Raw genomic sequence first — 22,717 nt, forward strand, 5'->3', positions numbered from 1 at the left:
AGAAGGAAACATTGCTTATCAGAAAAGAAGCATAGTTTGACAATGTACAAACATAATCATAAAGTTTAACAGATAGCTAGACTTAGTAAACGTAGGCTATTATTTGAGATTTTTCTACAAAGAACTCAAAATAGCATTATCATATCTTCTGAAATGGTTAGATCTTCACTTTAAAGTGGTATTATATTATATTATTATAATTTAGACAGAGACTTATTACTGACTGCGAATCTCCAATGCGCTAGGCGGCGCTGTGTATCGTTATCTCTATGATCATAATCCCGAAGAAGACACTATCCATTTCTTTCCGTAAACACAAATTTTGCTTTATTTCTGACAGATATAAGTTAAGCTATGCGTTGTCGGTGTATAAATAAATATTGACCTTCTGTTTAAGAAACCTGCGTCTTACAATTAGAAGACGTTTTTGCAGAGCGTTCTCTGGGATCAGAAGAAATGAGTCACGCGACTAGTACACAAACAGGAGGATGACAGACAGACTGTCATGAGTTTGACTGTGTTTCTTCATCTTCAAGCTCTTTACGTGTCATTTAACACTTTTGTTCCTGCATATCATGCCGTCTTGAAGGATGCAGAAATGTTGATATTCTGCAGACTGCTTCAGCGCTGGATATTTCTCTGTTTGTAACATCATCACGACTACAATGACTGTTACCATGAAGGCAAACAAGTCCTACAAACTTGTGGTGCACAAGAAGGGCTTTGGAGGGAGCGGTGAGAATGTTCTTAACGTTTAAAAACTGAAGTAGTTTTAGTTTATGACACTGGCTCATTTAACATCCTGGTGTTTTTGCACGCATCTCTTAACACTCTCTTTCTCCACAGATGATGAGTTGATGATGAACCCTAAAGTCTTTCCTCAGGTTAATACTTGAAATAAAATATATTTAATAATTTACACAATAGTTAGATATTATATATGTATTAATTATAATAAATTATAATAACTTATTAACAATTTTCAGTTTCTAATGAAACCTAAAACTAAAAATATATATATAAAAACTATATAGACAACATTAACTACATATTAAAAAATAATATTAATATATTTTCAGGTCAAACTCAAAAATATGTGTGCAGATATGTCACATTTCATCCTATAAAAAGTCATGATTTAATAAAATAAAAATGTTACATCACAATCTAACATGACATTTTTTAAAACTTGTGTGTGTGTGTGTGTGTGTGTGTGTATATATATATATATATAAAAACCTTCATTTAAAAACTGCATGTTGTGTTCACTTGTGTTATCTTTTACTAATATTTAAATTAGTTTGATGATCTGAAACATTAAAGTGTGACAAACATGCAAAAAAATAAGAAATCAGGAAGGGGGCCAACACTTTTTCACACCACTGTATATAGGCATATTCATATACTTGTAATGAAATATTTAAATAAAATCAACTTAACAATTTGAATTAGAATTTTTTTTTAACTAAAACCAAAATAAAAATGAATGCAAACTGTATATACTACATAAACTACATATTTAAAAAGAAAAACTAATAAAAATGACAAAAACATACAACAAAATTACTAAAACCTTAACTGAAATAATAAAGAAAACAAAATGTCAAAATAAAAACTAATTCAAAATATGTGACCCTGGACCACAAAACCAGTCATAAGGGTAAATTTTGAGAAATTGAGATTTATACATCATCCGAAAGCTGAATAAATAAGCTTTACATTGATGTGTGGTTTGTTAGGATCGGACAATATTTGGCAGAGATACAACTATTGTACTATACAACTGAAAATCTGGAATCTGAGGGTGCAAAAAAATCTAAATATTGAGAAAATCGCCTTTAAAGTTGTCCAAATGAAGTTCTTAGCAATGCATATTACTAATCAAAAATTACTTTTTGATATATTTACGGTAGGAAATTTACAAAATATCTTCATGGAACATGATCTTTATTTAATATCCTAATGATTTTTGGCATAAAAGAAAAATCTATAATTTTGACCCATACAGTGTTATTTTGGCTATTGCTACAAATATACCCCAGCGACTTAAGACTGCTTTTGTTGTCCAGGGTCACATATTAATAAAACAACACTGTTGTTTTGTATATTATACACTATTGTATATTGCCTGGCATATTGGTAGCACTTTATTTTACAGTCCTGTTCTGCATGTACATGTACATACTATGTGCTTTTTATAACAATTATAATAACTGGGTAATAGCTAGGTACTAACCCTGAACCTACCCCTAAACCTATCCTTGACCCATGTAGTTACCTTGTAATACCCAATACTTTATTGGGTAAGTACACTGTAAGTAAAATAAAATGTATATTTATATATGCGTTGATAATATCTGTATGTTTACAATGTCTTTGTCTTAGTCCTCTGCTGCTGCAGGTCAAGAGTTTGAAAGAAGACCTGCAGAAAGGTGAGTTTAAATTAGCACTTCATTTTCTGTACTAGTAACTATTAATCGCCTATATCTCTGTGTGAATTTTCTCTTTTTCCGTTAACAGAAACTATCAGTGTAGATCAGACAGTGGCTCAGGCCTTCAAGCTTCGTGCCTACCAGGACGTCATCATCAATATTGTGGACCCAAAGGTATTTTATACAGAAATATTGTTTATTGCACAGTCCTACTATTTAATTTATACACCATATTCACAATATAGCACAGTCTCTCATACCTCATTACCTAAATTCTCCATTGAAATTTAACAGGATGTGACTTTGGATCTGGTGGAGCTCACCTTTAAAGATCAGTATATTGGACGAGGAGACATGTGGAGACTGAAGAAGAGCTTAGTGAGTAGATTAGATTCAAATCTGCATGGGATGTTCATTTTTGATGCCTTGCAATGATCTTTATGTCTCCATGATGTTCTTTCAGGTGAGCACGTGTGCGTATGTGACACAGAAAGTAGAGTTTGCAGGGATCAGGTAACAACATCCATTATTACAGGCTGTCTGGAATACTTGATTCTGATTGGTCAGTTTAAGTATTTTACAGTCAGAAGTACGTGTATAATGGCCTATACACTGGCGTTCAAAGGTTTTGCTTAGTTTTTTTTTTCATATTTTTGGAAGAAATTAATACTTTTATTCAGCAAGGATGCTTTAAATTGATCAAAAGTGACAGTAAAGACATTAAAAAATGTTAAAATGTTTAAAAATATTTAAAGTAAATGCTGTTCTATCAGTTCTACAAAAATATGAAGCAGCACAACTGTTTTCAACACTTATAATAAGAAATGTTTCTTCAAATCAGCATATTAGAATGATTTCTGAAGGATCGTGTGACACTGAAGGCTGGCGTAATGATGCTGAAAATTCAGATTTACATCACAAGAATAAATTACACTTTAAAAAATATTCGAATAGAAAACTGTTATTGTAATGATATTTTTACTGTTTTTACTGTATTTTAAATCAAATAAAGGCAGTCTTGGTGAGCATAAGATAAAGCATTTACAAATCTTACTGAACCCAAACTTTTCAACAGTAGTGTATGTCTAACCAAAAGATCGTTTTATCATGGTTTTAGGGCCCAGGCCAGTGAATTGTGGGTAAAAGGAGAGAAGGTCACTTGTGGCTACATTAGTGAAGATTCAAGGGTGAGAATTTCTCTTTGGAAATTCAATACTATCCATACTATACTACCATCACTATCCATTTTTTCACATGTTTTCTCCACCTAGGTGGTGTTTCGCTCCACCTCTGCGATGGTTTATATATTCATTCAGATGAGCTGTGAGATGTGGGACTTTGATATCTATGGTAAAGAGACCGTTTTTAAAAAACATTTTTAATCATTATCTATATTTGAAGAGTAAATCTGTTATTTCAGGTGATTATAGCTGCTGACTTCATTCACAGGTGATCTTTACTTTGAGAAAGCTGTCAATGGTTTCCTTTCGGATCTGTTTGCCAAATGGAAAGTGAGTGTTAACTTTATCATTGACCAATAGTAACGTTATTGGCACAATATAGCTGAATATGATTATGTTCTTTGGCATTATGGGATTGTCTTTGTTAAAATGTAGCCACTTTTCTAGGAGAAGAATTGCAGCCATGAGGTTACAGTGGTGCTGTTCTCTCGTACCTTCTACTCTGCCAAATCACTGGGTAAATGTTTCATATTTAAAACAGTGCTTGGGTTGTATGATTTGAATAATAATAATTACTATGTGTCTTTTGTTATGTAGAAGAGTTCCCAGAGATCCAAAGAGCGTCAGTTCGACAAGACCATGAGGGACGTTATTATGAGGATTTCTACAGGTCCAGAAGTTCACTAAGCATTAAGACTGGCAGCTTAGTACTGGTTTAAGCAGCAGTCCTTATTTTTTATTCTCTTGCAGGGTGGTGGCCCAGAATGAAAGGCGTGATGAGTGGATGTCTCTGCTTATCACTATTAAAAAGCTCTTCATACAGTATCCTGTGCTGGTGCGTCTTAAAGGAGCAGGTGCGTATGCAGTTCTGTGATTATGTATATACACATTTCTGTAAGATAACTATGATAAGATTTTTTTGAAAGAAGGCTGCATTTATTTGATAAAAAAAGTAATATTGTGAAATAATATCACAATTAAAGGGGACATAACACAGTTTCTGCTAATCTCATGTTAATCTTGAGTACCTATAGAGTAGTATTGCATCCTTCATATCTCCTTCATAAGCCTTTAGTATTATCAGATTTATAAAAGACAGATACAGCTGTACCGCTTCTCTCCCCGAAAACAGTCGAGCTCCTGGAGGCGTGTCGTGGGCGGAGCTAAAGAGTCACGAGCACACGCAGCTTTTGCTGAGCGATCGTCTGCAAGCTGTGACAGCGACCTAAATAAAACTGCAACAAAACTTTATTGACTTAAATTAACTATGGCTAGCAAGTTAATGAATGAAGCACGTTGATGGGCCATAATCAACAAAAAACTTTCCAAAACTTATACGAACTCTGAAGGAATGTATTTGGCACAGAAATACACCATCATACGTCCAACTTGCTTTTTTGAAACTTTGGCCATGTTTAGCAGAATAATCCAACTCTTTAGTAGTGTAAATAAGTCAGAATGCATTAAATAGCATTAGACCTCCCCTTTAAAATTACTGTTTTCTATTGTAATATATTTAAAAATTTAATTTATTCCTGTGATGTAAAGTTGAATTTTCAGCATCATTACTACAGTCTTCAGTGTCACATAATCCTTCAGAAAGTTTTATATATATATATATATATATATATATGTATACACTTCATATTGTAGTGTTTTGAAAATACAATATTCTTTAGAAAATGTAAATTTTTTAATATTATTTTTGGTTTTTGAAAATGCCATTATTGCAAGTGTGAGAGTCTTAGATTGACATACACATTTTGTTAATGTCTCAATATTGCAGATGAATTCCTGTGCGGCAACAATTCCACTGCTGCTCAGGGAAATTATCTGGAAGCTATCAACTTGTCTTTCAATGGTTTGTATTTGTGTATTTGGTCTATAGTCCCACAGCACTTCAGTAGAGCTGTTTGTCCTGATATCAGTGTCCTGTTTTGTCTCTTTCAGTCTTTGATAAGCACTACATCAACCGTAACTTTGATCGTACGGGTCAGATGTCAGTGGTCATTACTCCAGGAGTGGGTGTGTTCGAGGTGGACCGCTTGCTCATGATCCTCACCAAACAGCGAATGATTGACAACGGTCAGTGAGGGTGTGCTGTACATTCACTGTTTGTATTGTAGCACAGTGTGCTGGACGCTAATGGTATCTTCCTAACAGGCATCGGTGTAGATCTGGTATGCATGGGAGAGCAGCCCCTCCACGCTGTTCCACTCTTCAAGGTTGGTAAAGACCATATTAGGTTTGGCATTTGAGCATGAAATAAGATCTGAATGTTTTAATACTTCTAAATGGGGTGAATTATTATTTTTTATATAATTTTATTAGTTACATAACCGTACAGTGCACGGAGACTCTAGAATTGGCGATGACTACAACCTGCCTCACTGGATCAACCACAGGTGAGATTTGAGAGTTATTGCTACCGACTGCTAGGTGGTTGCTTGGGTGTACTAACTACCCAGTACACCCTAGCAACCACCTAGCAGTCGGTAGCAAGTTAGAAGAGCCCACTCTTAAGTCTCAGTCATATAGGGATGGGTTTGTCCTTTTATCAAAAGATTGATTGCTAAAAAATAATGCAACATCACTCATGTTCATTGCACAAGCAGTATAAATGATCCAGAAATTTGTTTTGTGCATTAAATAGGGCTATATAAATAAAATAGATCCACAATACTGCTAATTAACCTTTGAGTAATTTCTGATATTTATCCTACATCTAGATAAGCATTGTGTCTGTCATCTGTTTTACTATAGAGAAATAAATTACTTTTGTATATTAAAATATACCTCTCAGAGCAATAATAATAATACAATTTATTAAAACTTTATTATTATTATTATTTTAACAGATATAATTTGATTCATACTGTGTACAAATTCTTTGTGCAGCACCTTATTTGACAAATAATAAAAATGCAGTGTTTTGCTGTAAATTAATTATGTTTATATACTGATTTTAATTATATATATATATATATGTGTGTGTGTGTGTGTGTGTGTGTGCTCACTCTATGGAGTTTACTTGTAAGCAAGTTATGTTTACATTTTTGAAGTATAACAAACATGTGGAATGCATTTACTTCACAATTATTGATATGAAATGAATATTGTAATAGTATTTTTGGCCATATCAGCCAGCCCTAAAAAAACTAAAACATTAATAGGTTAATGCAGGTGAGCTCACTGTAATGAATATGAATTCTACAGCTTTTACACATCAAAGAGCCAGAACTCATGCAGCTGTTTTACACCACGGATCAAGCTGGCTGGAAAAAAGGTTAGAAATATTACACTTTAACTGACAACACCTTGTGACTTTATAACATTTTTATTATGAGAACAACTTTATGTTTGTAAAACTGCTAATGAAGCTGCTGTCGCTCTGATGCCTTTTCATTTTAAGGCTCATGCTGAGAAAGCTAAAAGCAACAAAGAACATTGTAAGTAGGTTTTATATTTTAGTTCAAGTTTATATAAGGGTTTGCTGTGATCTGACTTGAGCTGGATTTGTCTTTCTCAGCTCTTGGTGCACCAAAAGATGCTGAGAACAGCCTTCCGATCCAGGTGGACTATGATGCATACGATGCTCAGGTCTTCAGGCTTCCTGGACCTTCCAGATCCCAGAGGTCCACCAACTTCAGGTACATTAAACAAATAAAAATCCTGTCATAATTTTAAATTTTTTTTGGTGAACCATTACTTAAATTGTGACTGTAGTGTTACAAATCTTCTTTCTTTGAGCTTCTGGATGGGAAGACACTTCATGTTAGGATTAATGATGCACCAAAATTAACCAAAAATATTTGGCTAAAAATTAATTGAATACATTTTTGGTGGGATGAAATCATTGAAGGAAATGGTGACATTTATTTAGTGTGTGTTTTGATAATATGCATTTTGACAGTATGGCAGTCTCCATTTCATATGGACACTAGGGCTGGGTTGACAATATTGATTTCTTGATTTAAATAGATATTTATTTTGATGAATCTTTTAGTCTGCTGTTTTCAGTTTACATGTGAACAAAACTTCACTAAAAATTATTTGCAGCATCCCTCTCATCCAATAGTCACAATAAGCTTTGTGCTTTGTTACTTTTGATATGAAACAAAGTCTCAACTTTCAAAATCCTGTGAATTTTATAATGAAATTCAAACAATAAATACAGTTTTAGCACTCTTTATTGTAGTGTGACAGAACAATGTAGTGCCTCAGTTCAAGCGACACATGAATAAACATCAGAAGGTATGTTGAATCTATGAGACTATGGTGAGTGTGAGTGCAGATGAATTTATATATCTTGTTTAATTGATAGTGGGAGGAGTCACGATCAGCTGAGTGTCAGCTGATGGCTGGCTGTCACGCCGTGGTCTGCCTGAACTATGCTTGAGCTCCATTCAGTCGCTCAAACTACATTTAGCTTCTGATCATGTGTGTCAGGTCGAGTCGGGAGAGGGAGTCAGCCAGCAGGAAAAGTTGGGGCTCAACGGATGTTGGTGGAGGTGTAGTGGGCAGCTCTCCCCCAACCAGGCCTACAGGACCAGAAGAACAGAGGAGCCTGGCATCAGATGACAGTTTGAGCCACATCTCCAACATCCTACTCATCCCGCGCCCGGCTCAGGGCCAGTACGAGATCAGCAGCTCCCTGGGGTACACCAGCTGCACAAGAGGTACAGAATCCATCAGAGTGCACCTGTGTGTTGCTGTAGACAGAAACATCTGGTTGATGTTTGCTGCTTCTCGTCTGTCTCATTGTTGCAGAATTGCTAGAAAAGATGGTAGAATCACAGAGGGACTCCAGTGCTCCGGGCCGCTTCACTGTGGGAAGCGCTGAGTCCACTCTGCACATACGGCCGGGCGGTTACACGCCCCAGAGGGCTCTCATCAACCCGTTCGCCCCCTCACGCATGCCAATGAAACTCACCTCCAACCGCCGCCGCTGGATGCACACATTTCCTGTGGGTAAGTGATACACATGAAATGCTTGCTTCTGATCCGTCAGTCTGCATTCTGTGGTCAAATATTTTGCATAATGACAGTGCTGGGTAGTAACCAATTACATGTAATCTGAACTGCATAATCATATTTCAAAAGATGATATTACATTTTAAAATATTCTTAATCAGACTACAGTTACTTTTTTATTGATTACATGATTACATATTATTCACATGGTCACATGGCATGCAGGCAAAACGAGTGTAAATTTTCATATTTTTTATAAAGTGTTTTTTTTTTTTTTTTTTTTAAAGATTTATTTATTAATTTTACATTTTTATGATTTAATTATATATTAGCTTTTAAATATGATTTAACTCCCTGCAGTTCCTTCACAAACTCCAGTTTGGGAAACTTTGATGTAATATAAAGTTTTACTACAATTCATTTGTTAATGATGAAAATTTCTATAGAGATTTCAAATCTGTCAGTCTGTGTTTTTAATTTATTTCTTAAATATATCAACCAAATACAAATTTCTAAGGGTGGCATTTTAGATGAATCTATCTATCTATCTGTATAACTTTAATAAATCATATTTAATAATAACAAATGGAATATATTTTCTTTCTCTTAGTAAGAATTTTATATCAATATGGTACAAGAGTATCCTATTTAAATCAATGTGATAAATGAGTTAGGCCAAATTAATCTAAAAGTAATCAAAAAGTAGTCAGATTATGTTACGTGAAAGGTGTAATGTAATGGATTATGGTACTAACCACAATTTTTGTCATGTAATTTGCAATCAGTAATGGACTACATTTTGTAAGTAGCCTAATCTACCCAGCACTGCATAATGACCACTAAACTAGAGTCTGTTCTCTACATAATTTTTATATAATATTGTGTGGATGTTCAAGGTCCTTCTGGAGAGGCAATCCAGATCCACCATCAGACGCGACAGAACATGGCAGAGCTGCAGGTTAGTGAGCAGAGAGACCCGGCTCGTACCTCTGCTGAGCTGCTAGAACTGGCCTATCACGAAGCTACGGGAAGGTCAGTCACGCACACACGAGTAAGAGGTTATTTGGAAAGGGAAAATGTACCAGTGTAATAAAGTTAGAGACTAAAGATGGTGTAAATGTGTGTTTTAGCAAGCGGACAGCATCCCGTCATGCAGGAGAGAATGGACTGTATATCACTGGAGTTCCTGATAATGTCTCTGGAAGCCCAGCTAGTAGCAACAGCACTGGTGCATTATTTTCTCTTATATAACCTACTGTTACACAGAAGAAAAACCCTGAAAAAGATATTTAGACTGTTTATGAATGACAGAGTAACTCTTAAGAGATTATTCTTTGTAGCGAATCAGAAATAGATAGCAAGTGTAGTCTGATTTCATTGTCAAATGTCATTATTTACTCAACCTCAAGTTATTCTAAACCTGTATTGGGTTCTTTCTTCTGCTGAACACAAAAGATGATATTTTGAAGAATGCTGGTAACAGTAGCCATTGACTTCCATATTATGGGGAAAAAAAATACTATGGAAGTCAATGGCTACCATCAAATGTTTGTTGTCTTCTTTTGTGCTTAACAGAAGAAAATAAATTCATACAAGTTTGGATCTTTGAGTGAAATATCCCCTTAATGCCATCGTCAAGAAACCAGAATCATTAGAGAGAAATCAGAATTCTTTGCGATTTCCATTCCTACATGACATTCATGCATAATTAAAGGGGTCATATGATGCGATTTCAATTTTTCCTTTCTCTTTGGAGTGTTACAAGCTCTTGGTGCATAAAGAAGATCTGTAAAGTTGCAAAGACTAAAGTCTCAAATCCAAAGAGATATTCTTTATAAAAGAATGTTTTTATGTCGTCGATCCGGCCGGGACATGGCATCACAGTATGGTAAGGGACGTAACATTTCTGTCACACGCTTGAGGAATTCGGCCAATCACAACGCACTGGATAGCTGGCCAATCACAGCACACCTCTCTTTTCAGACCGATGAGCTTTGTAAAAATCGACGCGTTTCAGAAAGGCGGGGCATAGAGGAGAAACAATAATGTACAGTATGTGGAAAATAATGTGTTTTTTAACCTTAAACCGCATAAACACATTTCACTACACCAAATACACAAAATAATGTTCTTTTTAGCAACACCATATGACCCCTTTAAGTATGACCAGTGAATACTTCTTAGGGCCACTCTGTCATGTTTTTTTTCCTCTCATTTCTATTATTACATTGTCTGGTCATCAAATGACTGTTCTCTCCGAAACTAGGCTTTATATTCTTATATTCTAGAGTTTATATTCTTATTACTGCTCTTGCTTTTATAGGAACATCAGTGAACCGTGGTTCCTTTGAGGATTACTCCAGTCCAGATCCGAGTGAGTTCTTCCCCATCATTGAAGATACTCAAAAACATCTCCAGTATCCATTCACTTCCACATGAAAATTTACCCCATGTATACATATATACCCTCAGAAATATACATTTGTTAGCTGCAATTACTTAAATACATTCATATTTCAAAGCGAAAGGGGTTTGGGCAGGAAATCTGGGATCTATTGTGGAATGATTTAAGGTATTTAAGTCTTTGCTCTTATCTTTTGATTTTGGCACTTTGGTTTAGGAACCTCAAATTGGGTGTCCACAAGGGAATTACTATCCTTTATCTTTGAATAAGGTTGTTTGGGTATCTTGAGCCAGTGCGGTAGATCATATAAATGGTTGAGTTGCTGTGTTGTTTATGGGTGAAAGTTTGATGAACGAAAAGGTGGTCCACAACCTCTGAGGGAATTCACTATACAGTTGCGCCATTGAACATTTGTTATTGCCTGAATCTTATTCACACACCATCCGCAGTTTAACATAATCATATTCACAAATAAGAATTTAATATTTGTTCCATTAGGATATAAAACGTGTAGGCTAAGTTAGCACGCTAGTCGGCTAAGTGATATTCAGAAATAAGAATTTAACATTTGTTCCATTAGGGTTTCTTGGGTGTAGGCTAAGCTAACACGTTAATTGGCTAGCCATATTCACAAACAATAATTGAATATTTGTTCCATTAGGGTGTAAAAGGTGTAGGCTAAACTAGCACGCAAATCGGCTTGTCATATTCACAAAAAATAATTTAATATTTATTCTGTTAGGGTGTATTCTAAGCTAGCACGTTAATATGCTAGTGAAATTCACAAATAAGAATTTAACTTTTGTTCCATTATGGTGTAAAAGGTGTAGGCTAAGCTAGAATGTTAATTAGCTATTAATGTTCACAAATAAGAATTGAATATTTATTCCATTAGAGTATAAAGAGTGTAGGTTAAGCTAGCACAGTAATCGGCTAGTGATATTCAGAAATAAGAATTGAACATTTGATCCATTAGAGTTTCTTGTGTGTAGGCTAAGCTAACATGTTAATTGGCTAGTCATATTCACAAATAAGAATTGAACATTTGTTCCATTAAGGTGTAAAAGGTGTAGGCTAAGCTAGCACGCAAATCGGCTTGTCATATTCACAAAAAAAAATCATATTTATTCTGTTAGGGTGTAAAAGGTGTAGGTTAAGCTAGCACGTTAATTGGCTATTAATATTCACAAATAAGAATTGAATATTTATTCCATTAGAGTATAAAGAGTGTAGGTTAAACTAGCACAGTAATCGTCTAGTGATATTCAAAAATAAGAATGAAACGCTTGTTTGAGTAGGGTGTAGGCTAAGCTAGCACGCTAATTAGCTAGTGATACATTTACAAATAAGATGCATCTAGCATATATAGCCGACAGGAAAACGGTGGTAATAACTGAATCAGTTGTTAAAACTGCAACTAAACATTTCTAGCAATGGGCGCAATTCATTCAGTGAATTTCACCTCAGATTTTTATGGGATTTCTGGCTTTCTCTCTGTACCATCTTTCCCCAGGGATTCCACTATTTCCAAAATTCCCCTTTCTCTCTAATCAACTATCAAACTTCAATTCCCTCCCACTCATGAGCTTTGCAACCCTCAATAAAATCACCAATCACGATTATGTAAAATCACACTGCCGCACTCAGATTCTCACGCATGCCTTGCCTGAATGCTATGAGTACTGGTCGTCTTTTCTGCCAATCGTGTGTTTGTACAGATGGCCGTTCACACTTATTACTCATCAGTGATGTCACGATGCTCACAGTGCCTTTAGTGCATGTTAATATTGCACGTAGTGTTCACTGTAATTTCAGTTCAATTACAACAATGATGGTAACACACTCTTTTTTCTTTTCCCACATTCTCTTTCTCCTTGTTCTGCGTGTTGGTATGTGTCTGTCTGCCTGAAACTGTTCACCCTCTCCTCTTCTGTCGCTTTCTCTCTCAATCTGTCTGCTAATTTTCAATCGGGCCTGACGTGTGAATGTGTATGAATGCGATCTGTTGCGTCCATGTGGTACGTGTGTCATGCGCTATGGGGTGCTGTGTGTGTGTGATGGGGGTGCCCCTGAAGTCCTGCTGCTATCTGCCCCTCCGACAGTGCCTAGTTTTTGCTGCACGGTCGGGGTGGACTGGAAGTCCCTCACCACTCCTGCCTGTCTCCCCCTCACGACCGATTACTTCCCCGACCGCCAAACCTTGCAGAATGACTACACAGAGGGCTGCTACGACCTGTTGCCACACACTGACCTGGAGAGGTACAAGGACAGGGATTGGGTGGTAAAGGTCAAAAAAGGGCTTTCATATTTTTTGTACTATATACACTGCCTGGCCAAGAAAAAGTCACTGTTTGGATTTAAACAAGCAAATACTGAAGAGTCTTGGATTATTATTGCAATGATTAATGTGTTTCTGGCATGCTGTATGTTTGGCAACAATACTTTCAACCCTAACTGACATTATTTGTGCATGTCAGAAATTGTGTTATTTCTTAAACGACCATGTTGGAAGACATACTCATGTAGATATTCCAGGATGACAATGTCAAGATTCACCAGGCTCAATTTGTCAAATAGTGGTTCAGTGAGCAGGAGGAATCATTTTCTTGTATGAATTGGCCACCACAGAGTCCTGACCTTAAACCTATTGAAAGTCGTCAGGATGTGCTGCAGTCGATTTTATAGGGTGGTTTGACTCAAGATCTACAAAAGATATACAAGATATCTTTTTCTACATCTCAATTTATACCAGATCTCGGCCCAAAAATTAATGCAACATTTGATGGAAATAAATGTTGTGGTGATGCCGATCTGATCGAGATTGTCAAAATGGTACCACAATGAAAGCACAATGTTATCAAAGCTAAAGGCTTTTTTTTGGACTTTTTTTTTTTGGACAGGCAGTGTAAAGTCAACTCCAGCACATCCCGAAAACTTTCTGTGGGGTTAGGCTCAGGAATCTGTGGTGGTCAATCTCACAATTTGAGACTGATTAATCTTGGCATTGTCATCCTGGAATATGTACATGGGTACATCTTCTGACAGGGTTGTTTAAGAAGTGAACAGCTACACACTACATCAGTTAGGGTTAAAAAAATTGTTGCCAAACATATAACACGCCAAAAACATATTAATCACTGCAATAATGAGCCAATCCTAAAATCTTAAGTATTTGCTTATTTAAATCCAGTCAGTGACTTTTTTGGCCAGGCAGTGTATACAGGTGCATCTCAATAAATTAGAATGTTGTGGAAAAGTTCATTTATTTTAGTAATTCAACTCAAATTGTGAAACTTGTGTATTAAATAAATTCATTGCACACAGACTGAAGTAGTTTAAGTCTTTGGTTCTTTTAATTGTGATGATTTTGGCTCACATTTAACAAAAACCTACATCTCAACAAATTAGAATACTTCATAAGACCAATAAAAAAACATTTTTAGTGAATTGTTGGCCCTCTGGAAAGTATGTTCATTTACTGTACATGTACTCAATACTTGGTAGGGGCTCCTTTTGCATGAATTAGTGCATCAATGCGGCGTGGCATGGAGGCAATCAGCCTGTGGCACTGCTCAGGTGGTATGGAAACCCAGGTTGCTTTGATAGCGGCCTTCAGGTCATCTGCATTGTTGGGTCTGGTGTCTCTCATCTTTCTCTTGACAATACCGTTCAGGTTAGGCGAGTTTGCTGGCCAATCAAGCACAGTAACACCATGGTCATTGAACCAGCTTTTGGTACCTTTGGCAGTGTGGGCAGGTCGGCTATCGGCTGATGTAGAGTGCAACAGTTGGCTTCTAGGAGTAAAAATGTCATTAATTTTCTCCATAGAATAATTGATTTTAACTGTAGCTTTAAACCTCGAATACAGACCTACTGTGAGCTACGAGGTTGTTAATGGTATATGCTTTTGTTAAAGTCATCAGCCCCCATTATTTCATCTATTTAAATAATCATATTTGTTACTGTTAAACTGTTACTCATGATTCTACAAAGAAATCTCCACCAATCCAAGAACTGAAACAAGAAAATTATGCTAAAAGAACACTTTAGCACCTGCCTACTACCATGAAGCACTGAGAATGAGTCTGGCTAGAAAAATGCTAAATTCTCTCAAGTATTCTCAGACTTTTGAACCCACTGTAGATTTTATGTATATTGAAGATCTAAGTCCGATCTAAAATCTGTAGGCGTGACGATGAGTCCCCAGTGATGACGGCCCATCAGGTGTTTGAAGAGTTCATCTGTCAGCGACTGATGCAAGGCTACCAGATCATTGTACAGCCTAACAGGAAGCCACAGCCGGCTATAGCCCCGCCCCTGAGCAGCAGCCCCCTTTATTCCAGAGGTACATCCCCTACTGGACACCGCACAGCTCTGCATACTAGTTGGGATTTGAAAAATAGACTTGTCTTCTTGTTATAAATCACACTCCATTGTAATGCAGGTGAGAGATTTAAAGGTGTGCTTTTCAGGGCTGGTGTCTCGACGTAAACCAGAGGAAGAGGAGAGTGTTTACTGGCTCAGTATGGGAAGAACCTTTCATAAAGTCTGCCTTAAAGATAAGATCATTACTGTCACCCGCTATCTCCCAAAGTCAGTTTATGTTTTTAGTCATTCATTTTCAATTTATGTCATTTGTTCTTCTAGAAATGCCCAAAAGTATGTTTTGTGTCTTTAGGTATCCTTATGAATCCACACAGATTCAGTACAGCTACAATCTGTGCCCTCCACATGCAGACGCCCACTTCCTTCCATTTTGGGTGGAGTTCAGCCACGAGCGGCTGGAGGAGTACAAATGGAACTACCTGGACCAGTACATCTGCTCTGCCGGCTCAGAGGACTTCAGGCAAGTGGCTTTACTAGCACCACGGCTCTGACACAAAATCTACATAGGCAGATGCCCATAAAAACCCATTCCGCTCTCTTCCCCAGTCTTATTGACTCTCTGAAGTTCTGGCGTACGCGCTTCTTGCTGCTGCCAGCGGGCGGAGCCAGGCGAGTGGCGGATGGTGAGGGTCACTGGGACGTGTATGGGGAGGGAATGGGGGCAGGACGGGATGGCCTCTCTGGCACTGGGGACTGGTCTCTTTTGGATGGATTTATCCGCTTTTTGGAAGGCCTGAACAGGATTCGTCGCCGTCACCGATCTGATCGAATTATCCGTGTGAGTGCACAGCAACAGCATAAGCACAAATGAGTCATTAAAGGGATAAAACCACCCACCATGGTGATACAGTAACAGTTGCTCTGTTTATTACAGAAAGGAGCTACCATCAAAGGCTTGCAGGTGACAGGAGCCCTCTCATCCTACAATCCAGAGCCTATAGCACCCCCTGTGGGCAAAAAGGGCACCTCTGCCCTCTCTGCACTCCTGGAGCTGGATCAGACACAGAAGTGAGTTGTGCAGGCAGATATCGGGAAACCAAACAAAATAAAATACAGCAGTGCTACATCAATGTGAAACGATTGTGTGTGCCAGAAACAATGAGATTTGGACTTTTATCTAGTGCCGCATATGGAAAGGGTTTTATAAAATGCCAGAGATTCCAGGCTTTTTTCTAATGCTGGTGAGATGTCTTTGATCTGCAGGAGTTTTGAAGAGCAGCAGCTTGCTGCTCAGCATGGTGGGAAATCATGTGGACCTTTCAGTGAAGCTGCCAGCGTTGCCCTAACAACCACCTATGTCGATAGCCCCCGTAAGGTGAGAGCCCGAGGCAGACTGCCGAACGGACTATGCTGTTGTCTAGTTCCTGGCTTCCTGTGTGTCTCTTTGTGCTTTTTGAGTGGGAAAGAGGGCTATTATATTTGTACAATGTGTATTGCTTGCTGGCTTATTGATTATTTTTGTCTAATTTTCACCTTTGTCTGCTTGGTTTAAGGACTGATCACAGTATTTGTAACAGAATTTGTTAGTTGTTGGTATAAAATGCAATTATTTAAAAATGGCACAATGTAATATTGGGGGGGGGGGGGGTTAATATGTGATTAGTTGCATATTGTGTCATTAATACAATTCAACTTTTTTTTAGCAATTGATAGCCCTATTTTTCATTTAGTTTTTTTTTTTGTCTTCTTTTTGTCTCAGTATTAAATCATGGATATTATTTGCAGTGGGCTTATGTTTTCTTGCTCCTTCCTTGCCTCTTTTGATCTTTGCCTCTTCCTCTTCCATTACTGCCTTGTTCTTGCTCTGTTCCCTGGGGGTTATTTTCTCTCTTTCTGGTGTTTTCCTCTTAACATGCTGACAGGATGCTGCCTTCATTTTGGACTTTATTCGTAGTCCACGTTCCTCCTACATCTGTCACTCTCAGGTCAGTCACTGCCCTCTCTCTGCTCTGTGAGAGCCGTCTGTCTCTCACAATGTGCGTGTGTGCGTATAAATCATGTGTGCATGCCTGCGTACTTGACGAATCTCTTACTAGCATTAAAATGTGAAGGTAGTTGTTTATCTGGTGTTATCTGGTGTTTCTGTAGTCAGAGTGGTAATGAAGAGTCATTCCTGTTTGTCTGTGTACCCATACTCAATATAACATAAAATGTAAAAGCCATATTAGATTCACGTCATTTAACATCTTAACCACTATGAGTTCTGCTGTAGTGTTAGACTGCATCACTCCTGTTGGCCAATGGAAGAATACATGTGCACTTTTCATTCAATCTCACCGCACATCCTGAGCACATTTAGAGTACTGCTAATCTCACATAGACAGATTTTTGTCTAGCGGCATACAGTAACTGTTCCACATTGCAGCTAATTCTGACCAGGAGCAGATGGGAAGAGGCCATCTGACCAACAAGTAAAGCGAGTATTTTAATACGTAATATTTAGCCGCAGGTATATCTACATTTATGATACCACAGTAATGGACAAGCTTGCAATCAATTGGTAAATCATTTAAATAATGTCAAAGTGGTTTATGAAGAGAGATTATGAAGACAACATCAAATAAATTGGTAGAAAATTTGTGTAGACAAGTACCAGATATTTTCTATGTAAGATGCATTCCTGCTAGCCAACGGATGCAGATAGCATGAACCTATTTCAATATTTTGCACCCCTTGTCAGTCCTATGTAGTGCTGCTTTTAGACTTGTTTGCATGGAGATTTATAGCTTCAAATGTGAGAGTTCCTGTGCATGAAGGTGTAAAGGAGCACTGCATTTCTAATGTTGTATCTGACACATTCCCACTGGATTCCTCAGCTGCCAGCTGAACAGGTTCCAGCAAATCACATTGAGGGTGGGTTGTCGGACAAAGGAGGCAACCAACCAGGAGAGAGAACACCAGCTACATCCCAAGCCACAGGAGACCAAACCCTAGGCACTGGTGCAGAGACTGGGTAAGAGAATGACTTACCTTATTCTGACTATCAGAACATGGCTTCGTATATATTCAGATCAGAAAGTAATTTTTTCATATCGCATCACAGCGGGCAGTCAGGCTCCAGTGGATTTAGTCTTTCCTCATCTTCCACACTAATGGAGATCCTGGAAGCCATTAAGCACCCCACGTAAGAGTCTTTTAATCCTTAATTATTTATTAGTGCTCCATTATGTCACCCATGTGTGATATAAATTGACTTCCTGTGCTTGCAGCACTGGAGTGCAGCTTTTGCCAGAGCAGAGGGGCCTGCCTCCCAACTGCTTTGTCAGTGCTGAGGTTGTACATTGGCTGGTCAGCACTGTGGAGAATGTTGCCACACAGGGAATTGCAGTAGAAATCATGCAGGTAAAATTAAGAACATTGCAGAAGTCACAGTGGCTTGTGTTTGTATTTTAAATCTTGACTATCTCCATTTTCCTGTAGAAAATGCTGGATGAAGGTCTAATTATGCATGCCTCCGGTGATGCCATGCGGACGTTTGTTTATGGGTTCTACCTCTACCGGATTGTTGACAAGGACAACGAAAAGGGTAAGAATTGACTTGACTTGACTGTCAAGATTACTTGGCTAGGGGTTGCCAAGTTTCTGCAGAGTAGGTTGCTGCTAGCCGTTCCTACTGTATCCAACTGTATCAAGGGAGATTCACACTCACAGAGATTTGCAAAGCAACTGGACTTCATTCATTTTCAATGAGAAGTTGCAATATCCGGTGTACACAAGACGATCCGTAGTGACCTGCCACCTCATACAGTTGGATACTGCAGCAGAGAAGGATCGCCTAGTAGAAACCAAGAGCACAGCGATACTACAACCTCCAGTGATTTTAATTGATATCAGTGTTCAGGTTGCAGATCCTGTGAGCATCACGGTCCGCAATCCCATTGTTATCACGACTGTGTTTTGGTGCTTCTACCCTTCATGAAAACAGAGCTCTATTCCCTGCAGCTCCTACGACTCAGCTGCCCCCAGCGGGAGCCAATGTATGGTCTGCAACAGCTATGGAGGACTTCGCCCTGTTTCAGAGGAAGTGGTTTGAGGTGGCCTTTGTTATGGAGGAACGTCGGCCTTGTGACTTACCTGCCTTCCTGCTGCCCTGGTTGCCCAGCCGGCCAGCCTCGTATGCAAGTAGGCATAGCTCCTTCAGCCGCAGCTTCGGAGGACGCAGCCAAGCTGCTGCACTGCTAGGTACACACAGCCGGCTCTGACCCCAGAGCAGCCATGCTCCGCACCTTAAGGCAGTGCGCCACACTCCCTCCCCCGAAAGTTCTGGAAGACTAGTTGAGTGAATGAGTCACACAAAATCAAATCATTTCTTTGCATATTACTAAAGCATTCAGATACCATCTATGCCATCTACTAGTCAACCCTACATCAATGTGCACTTCGAAACTTCCACAACTCAACTAACATATAAAGATCAACAACATCACTGAATGCCACACTAAATTCTTCTCAGAAAACATCAAGCTAAGCTTTTGATCCAACCACTTTCATCAAGAAATTTTACTGATGCAAGTCTAATCATCTGACTTTGTGTGACTCTTCTCCATTACGGGATTGCATGCTGTTGTAGAAAAGTAGTCCACATTTAGTTCATCCTATTCATTCCCACAATGCCCAAATCATGTTGATGACATCAAGATTCTCTTTCTAACTGATCTAGACAGTGTTTGCAATTCTGCCATTAGCCATCGATTGGTGTGACCTATGACAGTACATACACTCTCCAAATGGCATGGTTACGTGTATTTCCCAGTCAGGGCACAAATTGCTTTGCAAGCTGTTCCAATCAGAGCATGGACTGATGCCCCAATACACCAATCAAAGTGCTGTGTTGGGTGGGCTATAATGATGTCTTGTACACCAGTAGTGCATGCTGTGGTGAAGTATTGGCTGTGGTCCAGTAGTGCTGTGGTATGGGTTCTTCCTGCTCTCCTCCATCTGTCCTGTTCCGGATGAATGATATTCCTGCACTGTTCCCAAACCTGAGCAAAGCTTTTCTGCCAACCCATTGTCTTTCTGACTTTGCTTATTGCACCAGTACACTCAGCTTTCAGTGTTTTCCTGCCATAGAAGCTTCATACATCTTACTTGCCCTTAATACACTGCATGAAAACCGCCCCAGATCTTAGAATAATTCAGTTGAATAAGTTTGATTCATCTCAATTTTTGTTTCAGATGTCATTAACACTAACTGCCATAAACTCTTTCATCGCAATTACTCTCCATTGATCCATTAAAGGTCTTAATAACGCTATGCCTGACCTCTTTTTCATTTCATCCTTTTGGCAATTTCTTCTCTCTCTGTCTTTCTCGCTCTGTTTTTGCCCCTCCTCTCTCAGCTGCCACGGTTCCAGAGCAGAAAACAGTCACCTTGGACGTTGATGTGAACAATCGCAGTGATCGAACTGAATGGTGCAGTTGCTATTACCATGGCAACTTCTCCCTCAACGCTGCCTTTGAAATCAAGCTGCACTGGATGGCTGTTACTGCAGCCGTACTCTTTGAAATGGTAAGCATAGGATGAACATAGTTTCAAAAATCCTGAATGAAGTGACGAGGTGCTGGATGACATTTTTAATACTATCGAGGACTATCAAGCATAGTCAACCAGATACATGTAGTTAATTTCTATGAACTAAGGGTGCAAACATAACATCTAAGGTTGAGACATAGTCCTGTAGCACTGGACTCTTCTTTTTCAGGTGCAAGGCTGGCACAGAAAGGCGGCATCTTGTGGATTCCTGCTTGTACCTGTGTTAGAGGTGCCCTTTGCTTTGTCATCGTACCTGTATGGTGACCCTCTCCGTGCTCAATTGTTTATCCCCCTAAATATCCAGTGTCTGCTAAAGGAGGGCTGTGATAACCTGTTTGAGGGTGAGGACAAAGTAACAGATTGAACGGTGTAATGGTTGTAGAAGTCTGAAAATCCACAAATTTAGTGAATACATTGGCTCTGTTTGGTGTTTGCACATTGCTAAGCTAACACTGTAATAGCCTAGATACTCAAGAGCACAAATATTAGGTAAATAGTCTGTTTTGGTATCTAATGACCTTTGAATATATTTATGATCAACATTTTTCTCCATCCACCATCTTGGATGGATTCTTTCACAAAATTTGTCACAATATCTTGTGGAACTGCCTTTGCCTTTTTATGTTAAGTAAAAGTATGATATCCTCCATTATCGCACTGCTTTACTTGTTTAGGGTTTGAACCAGAGACATACTGGGACAGAATGCAGTTGTTTCAGGAGGCCATACTGTCCAGGTAAAGAGGTTATTTCTCAAACTTGGGGTTGGTGATTTGAACACATTTGAGTCCATCTAGTTTACTTCTAGTATCTATTTATCAAGGTGAAATGGTCCTGTGTTTTTCCTCATTAAAACAAATTCCTTTTTTTCGTTGAAGATTTGGCTTTGTTCAAGACAAGTTCTCAGCATCAGCTTTTAACTTTCCATCAGAGAACAAACCTCAATACATCCATGTAACAGGTACAAGCTTTTATGAATGATATAAACTATACTAGCTCTGCTTTTTTACTTTTGTCCATCCCTTCGTCTTGCTCTATCGCTATCACTTGGAAATGTTTATCTCTTTATCCAGGTACAGTTTTTCTTCAGCTGCCTTACTCAAAAAGGAAATACTCCAGTGGACAGCGGCGGCGCCGTAACTCCGCTACCTCCGCCAATCAGAACCTGTTTGGTTCTGAGGAGCGAGTTGGCTACAATTGGGCCTACAACACCATGCTGACCAAAGCCTGGAGGACTGGCGTGCTGGGGGATGAGAAACTGGCTGACCGCCTGCTGCGAGATTTCACAGACTTTTGTGCCAACAAGGATAATCGACTGATGACCTACTGGGAAAGTTGTGTAGAGAAAATGAACGCAAGTGCCCCTTGAGAAAAGACAGTGGAGGAAAGGCAATAGATACTGTGTCAGAGAAAAAGAGCTAATGTACTGTTGCTGCCATCTAATCAGAGAGAAATAAAGCAAACAGCCTCATAATCAAACATTCAAATGAATGAGTCATATGTTTTCAGAGTGTCTGCACATGCACCTGCTATGTCTGAAGCCATCACAGTTTTGACTGGGTTTGAGTAAACAGTAAGTCTTCAGTAAATTGTACATAGGATCAATTTGTTAATTATTGCTAAGCCTCAGCTTAAAGTGCCCCTATTATGCCTTTTCGATTATTACCTTTCATGCAGTGTCATGTAGCTGTATGTGATTGTGAACATAAACTATCTGCAAAGTTGTGAAGCCGACAGTGCACAATAAATAAAGTTATTGTCTATCAAAAAAAAAGAGTCGGCTCGCAATCGCCTAAACGAGTCGTCAGG

The 22,717-nt window shown here is 38.5% G+C and overlaps 1 protein-coding gene across 1 annotated transcript; it reads left to right on the forward strand.

Annotated features, from left to right (window-relative positions):
* Positions 1-2,380: 2,380 nt before the first annotated feature.
* Positions 2,381-22,544, forward strand: LOC107555510 (DEP domain-containing protein 5-like; the record flags this gene model as incomplete). The annotated part of the gene is made up of 40 exons (XM_016238332.1): positions 2,381-2,432; positions 2,521-2,606; positions 2,727-2,810; positions 2,896-2,945; positions 3,550-3,619; positions 3,704-3,782; positions 3,882-3,943; positions 4,061-4,130; positions 4,211-4,283; positions 4,364-4,467; positions 5,400-5,474; positions 5,564-5,698; positions 5,777-5,838; positions 5,945-6,018; positions 6,830-6,899; positions 7,026-7,062; positions 7,143-7,263; positions 8,063-8,292; positions 8,384-8,584; positions 9,484-9,619; positions 9,718-9,815; positions 10,911-10,961; positions 13,094-13,250; positions 15,179-15,336; positions 15,464-15,584; positions 15,670-15,837; positions 15,924-16,155; positions 16,252-16,385; positions 16,581-16,692; positions 17,240-17,302; positions 18,194-18,330; positions 18,421-18,501; positions 18,587-18,719; positions 18,798-18,903; positions 19,320-19,559; positions 20,717-20,886; positions 21,080-21,251; positions 21,585-21,645; positions 21,787-21,869; positions 21,982-22,544. Coding segments are annotated over 40 exons (4,644 nt in total), but the record flags the coding sequence as incomplete, so codon positions are not given.
* Positions 22,545-22,717: the final 173 nt, after the last annotated feature.

Source organism: Sinocyclocheilus grahami, unplaced genomic scaffold, assembly GCF_001515645.1.
Source record: "Sinocyclocheilus grahami isolate Dianchi unplaced genomic scaffold, SAMN03320097.WGS_v1.1 scaffold536.1, whole genome shotgun sequence".
NCBI classification, from domain to species: domain Eukaryota; kingdom Metazoa; phylum Chordata; class Actinopteri; order Cypriniformes; family Cyprinidae; genus Sinocyclocheilus; species Sinocyclocheilus grahami.